Source organism: Primulina tabacum, chromosome 4 (genome assembly GCF_025594145.1).
Source record: "Primulina tabacum isolate GXHZ01 chromosome 4, ASM2559414v2, whole genome shotgun sequence".
NCBI classification, from domain to species: Eukaryota; Viridiplantae; Streptophyta; class Magnoliopsida; order Lamiales; family Gesneriaceae; genus Primulina; species Primulina tabacum.
In genome coordinates this window covers 43,338,081-43,347,800 of record NC_134553.1, presented here as the reverse complement: position 1 = coordinate 43,347,800, position 9,720 = coordinate 43,338,081, and the positions used below count along the sequence as shown (strand labels likewise).

The 9,720-nt window shown below is 32.4% G+C and overlaps 1 protein-coding gene across 2 annotated transcripts; it reads left to right on the top strand.

The window, feature by feature from the left end:
- Window positions 1–295: 295 nt before the first annotated feature.
- On the top strand, window positions 296–3,534 carry LOC142543318 (two-component response regulator ARR2-like). Of its 2 annotated transcripts, none has more exons than XM_075650510.1 (6): window positions 296–722; window positions 1,300–1,452; window positions 1,540–1,932; window positions 2,042–2,118; window positions 2,200–3,156; window positions 3,242–3,534. In XM_075650510.1, the coding sequence occupies exons 1-6, from the start codon at window positions 554–556 to the stop codon at window positions 3,311–3,313; spliced, it is 1,821 nt and encodes a 606-aa protein (XP_075506625.1). In that variant the 5' UTR covers window positions 296–553; the 3' UTR covers window positions 3,314–3,534. The 2 variants fall into 2 exon arrangements, with proteins under 2 accessions (XP_075506625.1, XP_075506624.1); XM_075650509.1 differs by having other exon boundaries at window positions 297–722; window positions 3,239–3,534.
- The last annotated feature ends 6,186 nt before the right edge of the window (window positions 3,535–9,720 follow it).

The following is a 9,720-nucleotide window of genomic DNA, read 5'->3' as shown; positions in this document are numbered from 1 at the left end:
TAAACACAGATTTATGTTTTCTAAATTCAAAATGCCAAAAATAGATTTTTGAAGAATTATAGGTTCAATCATGATTTTTTCCAATTTCAATTTTCCATGTATAAATATAATATAATACTTGTATTTTCGGTGAATAATAATAAATATTAAAACTCCAAGATTTTTGGCTGGCGTGGGGTTAGTTAAGCTCATATATGAGCTGGATCCACGCTTAACTCATCGAAGTGACCCACTGACAAATGAAAATAAATAAATTTATAAAGAATTAAATAAGTATAAAAAAATAATCCCATAAATTTTTAGTTGTGAAGATCAAAGAAGCTTACTTTATATTTGAGCCATTTCTCCTCGTTATTCTCTTTAATCTACAAACAAAGTTTGAATCTTGATAAGCTCCCCTATCCCCTCGATAATTTCTATTGGTTGTTTCTCGGGTTTTCATGACCTGCGCATAAATCTTGGTTTAAACAGTTATTTTTAGTGATTTCCCCTTTATGGGTTTTGTGATTTACATGCAGTCAGTTGGGTAAGTTTTATCAATTTTGGAGAAAAAATGAATCTTGGAGCGAAGCCTATGTCTTTTACGTGTTCAAGTTCTCCATGGAAGTCCAACAATGGCGTTTCAGAGCAGTTTCCGGTTGGTCTGAGAGTACTTGTTGTAGACGATGACCCCACTTGTCTGAGGATCTTGGAGAAGATGCTTAGAAATTGCCTCTATGAAGGTGATATATCTATACATATATTTACACAGACACGTATATATAGCATTAGCAACAGACACACAGTGTGTGTGTGTGTGTCTGTGTTCTTTGTTCATTAGCAATTGACAGTTTATGCCCTGCTTCTATTGTTCAAGATTTCCCCCCTGCTATTTTGCTTTAAAGTTAAAATTTTTGATGTTTTTCTGTTGTAACAACAGATATTTTGTGAGAATTTGATTTCTTTTCATATTTACTTTCATTCTTGACATGGTGCTGTGTGATTGAGCAGAGGAAGACTGGAGAAGGGTTGTTGAAATCATGTAATTTGTGCTTATGGTTTTCGATTTTTGAGGGAGGAGAGGAGATAGTTTTGACTTCAGATTTTATGCATTGAGGTCAAGTTATGGCTAAAATTATCACATAGTTTTTTTTTTTTTTGGGTAATTTTAGGTTATGTTTTTTAGTCCCGAACCTATGTAATTTAAGTTATCAGGCTTGCTGTTTGTTAGATTTTTTTAGCCCGGAATATGTAATCACGTAGGTTTAGGACAAATCTTTTTCTTCCTTGTCTGATTATTATTTTTATTGTGTTGTCCAGTTACCAAATGCAATAGAGCGGAGATTGCGTTGCAGTTTCTTAGGGATAACAAAAATGGCTTTGACATTGTTATAAGTGATGTCCACATGCCAGACATGGATGGTTTTAAACTCCTAGAGCATGTAGGACTCGAGATGGACTTGCCAGTAATAAGTAAGCGCTCTAGAACCATTTTTGGTTCTTTCTTTCGGCTATCGGTTATTGTTTTTTTTTTTGAGTCCTGGTTTTGTGGTTTCTTAGTGATGTCTGCAGATGATAGCAAAAATGTCGTGATGAAGGGTGTGACTCACGGTGCTTGTGATTATCTCATTAAACCGGTTAGTATGGAGGCGTTGAAGAACATATGGCAGCATGTGGTTAGGAAGAAGAAAAACGAGTGGAGAGAGAAGGATTTTGAACAATCGGGAAGTGCGGGAGATGATACAATGCATCAAAAGCCTTCCGAAGATGTTGAATATTCGCCTTCTGCTAGTGAAGGGAATTGGAAAAGTGTCAAGAAAAGGAAGGAGAAGGACGAGGAAGATGAAGGTGAAGATAGGGATGAGGCATCTACCTCGAAGAAACCACGTGTTGTTTGGTCAGTTGAGCTTCATCAGCAATTTGTGACTGCTGTAAATCAGCTTGGAATCGACAGTATGAGTTGTTTATTGCTCTCTTTTCTGTTTCCTCAACATTGTGCTCGTTTTAGTACTTCGATTTGTTTTCCTAATTCTTCGTTACAGTTTGTTTCCTTGTTATGCAGAGGCTGTTCCAAAGAAAATATTGGAATTGATGAATGTGCCTGGCCTCACAAGAGAGAATGTTGCTAGCCATCTTCAGGTCCGACAAACCATGATTTGGTTTTATTGTTCCTTTACTTAATTGTGCAGAATCTGAAACTTATGTTTCAAATCTAAGCAGAAGTATCGGCTATATCTAAGAAGGCTGAGTGGTGCATCACCTCACACGAATGGATTTGGAAATGCTTTTATGGGAGATGCAGCTTTTGGGTCTATTTCTTCTCTAAGTGGCCTCGATTTTCAAGCTCTTGCTGCTTCAGGTCAGCTCCAACAGCATAGTTTCGTCTCGCTTGGTAGGGTTGCAGCCAAGCCTGCCATATCTGTGCCTCCAGTCGATCAAAGAAATATTTTCAGCTTTGAAAATCCCAAGTTAAGGTTTCTGGAGGGACAGCAACAGCAAAACAATAATGGGAAACCAATAAACTTACTTCATGGGATCCCTACTAACATGGATTCGAAGCAGCTTGCCACTATGCACCAATCTGCACAGGCGAGACAGAATAAATCAACACCAATCGTCATGTCCCAGGCGATTCCTAGTGGTGTATTGGAGAGAAGCAAAATGGAAGGTGTTCATGGACCAGCATATACTTCTGTAGATTTCTCGAGGATTCAGAGGACGGAGTCAGCAGCGAACAATTTTTCACTTGTGAGTGATTCAAGAAGCTCGTGTCTCACTTCTAAAGGGATGACCCAGAATGAGATTAACTCAGAAACTAAAGAATCTAGAAGCGTTTTCCTCAATCACGACGTTTTCAATGAGCAAAATATTGACAGAAACCATAATTGGGGATTGCAAAATGTCGGGTCTGCCTTTGAATCAGCACAACTTTTAAATTTACCAGGCATCCTGGACGTATCGGCATCGGTTCTAATTCCACCTGGATATTCTTCCAACCAGATTAACAAGGCAGCCTCTTTCGTTGGAAGCACCCCAAATATGGGTCAGCAGATAAACTCATCATTGGCTAATAATCCACTAGTAATTAAGGCTGAAAAGCTGCCTGAAATGGGCTTTCAGAATGTACTTTTTACTGAACAGTTGGGCCAGCAGGATCTAATGACACTTTACAAACAGGTTTACTTTTCCCTAAATAAATTTTGATGCTTCGATTTACTACTTCATGATTCTTAATCCATATAAATTTATCACATTACAGCAGCAAGCAGGCATGGAACCAGTGGAAAGCGAGTTTGGCTTCGACGAATATCACATGGATAATCTTATTGTGTAGCTCCTCCCCTACGTATATAGATGCCATCACAGACGAAAACACACTCTAGATCTTGTGTTCCATAATTGTGTTTTATTTCCTGTCTCATGAATGTTGCACGACACATGTGTATTAAATTTACGTCATTCTAAAAATGCGTGATTCATCTGCAAACATGAGATAAAACAACAATTGAAACTCAAGATACATGCCGTCGAAACCGGTTGAACCGGGTTTTGTTATGTTTCCTGAGGTAGGATCTTGATACTTTTTCTGGGTTTTTTGCTTTATATTGAAGAAAAATATACATGTGTGTGCATGATATGCAAAGCATATATGCAAAGTTCTTTTGGTTGGTCGAATCCAGTTGATTGTGGATTGTTTCCAGGTAAGTGTGGTCATGTGCATATTAAACGTGGGGTTAAAGTTGGAGTCTTGTTGTTCTACATATGATTAAATTGTGTCCAGAAACCGATCCAAACTGAAAAACCAAATCAAAACACACAGTTGGATAAAATTTGAGTATGTTTCTTGTGAGACGGTCTCACGAATCTTTATATGTGAGACGAGTAAATCCTATCGATATTCACAATAAAAAGTAATACTCTTGGCATAAAAAATAATATTTTTTCATGGATGATCCAAATAAGAGATTTGTATCATAAAATACGATCCGTGAGACAGTCTCATATAAGTTTTTATCATAAAATTTTCAGTCAACAAGGTTTGATTTGTTTATAAAAAATTATATGTTAATTCAATAGAAGTTTTTGGATATGAAAAATATTTTATTTAATTTTTAGTTTATGTTCTGTTAGTAATTAATATGCGAACAATCCAATTATACAGAAAATTTATTTTTTATAGATTTAAATCTAAATAAACCTAATAATAATCTAAAAAGTTTATGTTTTTTATTTATAAATTCTACAACAATGTAACGTGCATAAGTATTTTTTATAATCATTTTAGTGTATAATTATTTAGTATCTATTTCTGTTTTTCCTCAAATAAACAACGGAACTTATTAGTTATGAAACTCAAAACTTAAATTTCTTCTTCCAACAAAAAGAAGAACCTGAGACCCAAATGAGGTATTTAAAAGAAGAAATTTTCTGGAAAATGATACAACTGTGATGCTATGAGTCACAAAGAATCTGAGTGAAAGAAACTAAAGAGAAATCGAAAGGTGAATGAGGTAGAGAATATCTATCAGGAGGTTTTGAACATGAATATTTGTTTTGTAATATCTAAAATTAATCTGGTGGGTTCAAACCCTAAGGGAATGGTGGATCGACACTGGTGCCGATCGTCATGTTTGCTTGGACAAGAAGATGTTTGCAAAATTTGAGGAATTTGAGAATGGATAAAAGCTATTCATAGGAAATTCCGCTACTTCTGACATCAAGGGTCAAGGAAAAGTTGTTCTAAAGATGACTTTAGAAAGGAGCTGACTCTAAACAATGTGCTGTATGTACTAGACATCCATAAGAACTTGGTGTCCGAGTTGCTTCTTAACAGACATGGTTTCGTATTGTCTTTGAGTCAGATAAGGTTGTTTGATCTAAAAGTGGAATGTTTTTTTGGCAAAAGATATGTTAATAATGGCCTATTTAAACTCAATGCAATGACTATTAAGCGTGTGATTAATAAAGTTAATATTTTTGCTTACTTGCTTGAGTCTTTTTGTTTGTGGAATGGTAGACTTGAACATGTTAATTATGATACAATTTATAGACTAATTAACTTGAAAAGCATTCTTGCATTCTAAATTGATAAACAACACAAATGTGAAACTTGTGTTGAGGTATAACTAACGAGATCATATTTTTGAACAATTGAAAGAAATAATAAACCCCTTGATCTAATTCATAGTGGTATATGTGATTTAAAAGTGTGCAAACAAATGGTAAAAAAAATACTTTATTACTTTTGTTGACGATAACATTAAATTTTGTTACGTGTATCCTCTTTAAAGTAAAGATGAAGCAATTGAGAAATTTGTCCACTACAAAAATGAAGTTGAAAAACAACTTAGCAAGAAATTAAGTTGCTAAGAAGTGATCGTAGAGTTAAATATGAATCATCATTTACTGAGTTTTGTGCTCAACATGGTATCAAACACGAAAGAACTTTACCTTATTCTCCGTAGCAAAATGGTATTCCAGAGAGCAAGAATCGCACCTTGAAAGAAATGATGAATGCATTGTTATTAAGTTTTGGTTTACCACAGAACATGTTAAGGGAAACTGAATAAACAAAAAATTATCTTTTAAATAAGGTGCCTCGAAAATAGCAAGATAAAATTCCATACTAGTTATGTAAAGGAAGAACTCCTTCCTACCAATACTTGTGAGTGTGGCGGTGTTTTTCCAAGGTAGCAATATTCACTACGAAGAAAGTAAAGATATGACCAAATTTGTTGATTGCATTTTCATTGGATATGCTCAAAACAGTAGCATTTATCGTTTTCTTGTACATGAATCTCAAATACCTGATATTCACAAGAAGATCACATGAGACAATTAAAAAAGAACAAGAGGTTAACCATGAGGTTGAATTTAGACGATGTAAGAGAGATATGACATAGAAATCCTTTGGTCCAGATTTCATCATTTTTATGATGAGGGTGACCTCTAAGCTTCAAAGAAGCAGTGAATTCTTCTGAGGGGCTCAATAGAAAGAAACTATCAATTTTGAAATAGAATCAATTTTACAAAAATATACATATGAATTAATGGATCTTCCCCCGAGAAGCAAACCACTAGGCTTTAAATGGATTTTCAAACGGAAAATGAAATCAGATGGAACCACAGATAAATATAATTCCAGATTGGTAATCGAGGTTACAATCAAAGTGAAGAACTCGATTACTTTGATATTTATTCTCATGTAACGAGAATAACCTCTATTCGTGTGATACTTGTAATTGTAGCCTTGTGGAATTTTGAAGTACATCAAATATATATAAAGACAACTTTTATACATGGAGATTTACAATAGAAAATTTACGTGGAACAACCTGAGGATTTCTACCACTAGGCAAGAGAATAAGGTTTGCAAACTAGTTAAGTTTCTATATGACTTAAAACAAGCACCAAAGTAATGATACGAAAAATTTGATAAAGTCCTGATAGAAAGTGGATTTAAATTCAGTGAATAAGGCAAATCTGCATACCTAAAGAAACTGAAAATGGTTATATCATTTTATGTATTTACGTAGATAACATACTTATTATTGGTAGGAACGACATGATGATTAAATCCACCAATAAGTTGTTAAACTCAAGATTCGACATGAAAGATTTGGGATTAGCCTATGTGATCCTTGGAATTAAAATTCGTAGAACATCAAAAAAGCTAGTTCTAATTCAGTCACATTATGTGGACAAAATCCTTGAGAAATTCAATAAGGATGACTCTGCATTGGCTAGAACCCTGATAAATATAAGTCAACATCTCTATAAGAATCTAGGTTAGAGTATCTCTCAATTAGAATACTTTCGAGTCATTGGAAGTATGATATATTTAATAAGTTGTACAAGACCAGACATAGCCTATGCAGTAAGTAAATTGAGTAGATTCACGAGTAATCCAAGAGTTGAACACTGGAAAACAATTTTTTTTGGTAATGTTCATGAAGTGACACAACACAATTTTGCATTGATACTTAGAAATGATGTAGTTGAGTTTGTATCTTGTTGTATAGTTTGTCAGCAAGTTAAGTCAGAACGTATGAGACCAAGAGGATTGTTGCACAATTTTGAAGTTCCTCAATGGAACTGGAGCACGTGGCTAAAGATTTTGTCATGCATAGGCCACATACATCTCGTCAATTTGATGACATTTGGATAGTTGTTGATATATTGTCTAAATCGGCTCACTTTATTATGTATGAAAGAACTTGTTATTACAAGAAGTTGACTAGTTTATATATAGAGAATCTAGTCATACTACATGTTATTCCAGTTGCAATAATCTCAGATCATGATCCTAGATTCACTTCAAATTTTTGGACTAGTTTTCAAAAAGAAATGGTACAAAAGTTGGGATGAGTACTGCTTACCATCCTCAGACAATTAGTTAAACTGAGCGTATAATTCGTTTTCGTATATTAAAATGCGTTATATTGACATTTATATTGAATTTATATTGTTGGTTCGTTTATTGGAAAGTTTCGAGATATAATTCTAAGAATTATAAATTAGTATCGAATTAATTATGCGATTATTTTGAGAATAATTAGATAAAATTCTAGTAATTAAATTGGATTTTAGTAAATAAATTCAATTTTCATAATTTTTGAGAAATAAATTGTTTATTTTGGATTTGTTGACAAATTGTGGATCTATGAGGCATATTATCTTATTTGTGAAGCTAAAGAGATCAAAGTTGAGCTTATTGTGATTCAAAGTCGGTTTAGATATGTTACAGTTCGGTAATATACAACTATAATTATAAATTATTTTTAATCATATATAAGTTGTTTATGTGATTTATATGAACTATATGAATTAAATGCATTTTTGATTTATATGGTCAACTATTTGACATATTTTATGACATTTAGTTTAGGACTTGATATTATGACAATCATGTTGAGCAATGTCATTCTTAATTTACTAGTTTATCTTGATGTATTGTATTTTTGGCACACTAGATGGTTATTTTGGAACCAGCTGGCGGCTATTGAGTCGAATTATCTCTCATACAAAAATTACAATTGTCTATTTCTTGAAGTATTTTTCGTGTGATATGGTCTTCAAATCTTGACATCATATGTTTCTTATTGTAACTTCATGTTGGATCGTTATCAGCTGTATGAAAACCGAGTCGTGGTTGTTTACTGGACACATCATGACATACCTCCCATACTTGACATGTCGATTTAACTACATGACGATGTATCTCCCTTGAGTGTTGTTGCTCGAGCATTATTCATGTTGTTATCGTACGGTTCATTGGCTCTTGTTATCCTATCGTTATTGAGCCATGTTCATGCATTTCATATTCATTGTATTAAATTTTTATGCATGATTTATGACTATCGTAATTGTTGTTAAATTGTTTCATACTAGAATCCTAACCTTAGTATTTTATATTGGGGGCTACTGTGGTTGCTGTTGGGCACCATGGTAGGTAACTCGGGTAATTTGCAGCACCAAACTGAGATTCTGCATGTGGAGCTCGTGATTGAGATATGATTACTCAGTTTTTAGAGTTGAAGCCTCCCAGTTAGTTCAGTTTTATTATTTTGGAGTCTGGTCCATTTTATGTCATAGTCTATTGACTGAGGAGATCCATCATGTATTTATATGTTGATTTATAATGATGTAGGGTTTGAGTTTATGTGGTTGTGAGCCTTGCCAGCTATATTTGAACTGTTGTCTATGAATTATTGATTTGTGTCTCGTCAATACTTGTATGTGATTGTTTATGAGTATCGCAGCGTTGACCTTGAGTCATTTATTTTCTTTTACAAGTATTTTAAAAATTTGGTATGTCTTGTATATAGGGAGGTAATGCCGAAATTTTTTCTAGGTCTAAGGTCAGTTTTTAAATATTTAAACCATTTTCCACAACATTTTTAAATTAAATCAATATTATTTGATAATTAATTATAATAACTGAGCCTCACAACCTATATATTTCGTGATTATTGTATATTTCATGTAGACTTAAATTTCTTGAATAAATTTGTCTTTAGTGGAATAATAAATATTTGTTCCCGTTTTTTAATATTAATTATTAATTTAATTACATAATTATATATTAATATATTTATTTAATACTATTTAAAATCAATATATTTAAATAAATATAAAAAATTATTAATATTTTTAAAAAATAAATTAGTTACTGATATTTAAAATTGAAATATTATTAAATATAACACTAATTTACATATTTTTTAAAATGCACTTTTTTATGGTAACAAGCATATTGTAGCACATGATTCGTGATTGGGTACATACTGGCATAGAAGGTTTCATCTTATTTTATTGTGAAAATAATCTAATAATAAAAAAGACACAAAAAGTAGTATCAGGATAGGATCTTGAAATTCATTCGACAAATACAAAATATCCTTAATAATTATATTTATGGTTTGTAATTTGTAAATATATCCTGATTGGAAAATTTTGAAATGAATGTTAAATTAAGATGAGATATAAAATTAAAAAATTAGTTTATTAGAAATATTTTAATTTTATTTCATGTATTTTTTTCATAATTAAAGATATTTATAAATTTAACTACAAAGTTTTAAATAACCAAAGTTCTAATAATTTATTTTAGAATAAATCTAACAAAAAAATTTATAGAAGGATAATATTGTCCACTAATATTTCAAAAAATAAAAGCGAAGTGTAAACAATAATAAAAAAACAATAGTTGGTGTATTGGAACGTGTTAATTTGAGATTC

Coding starts and splice junctions, on each gene's coding strand:
- LOC142543318 (XM_075650509.1), top strand. CDS start 554: ATGAATCTTGGAGCGAAGCCTATGTCTTTTACGTGTTCAAGTTCTCCA. Junction 723..1,299: donor TAGAAATTGCCTCTATGAAG/GTGATATATCTA, acceptor TGTGTTGTCCAG/TTACCAAATGCAATAGAGCG. Junction 1,453..1,539: donor GATGGACTTGCCAGTAATAA/GTAAGCGCTCTA, acceptor GTGGTTTCTTAG/TGATGTCTGCAGATGATAGC.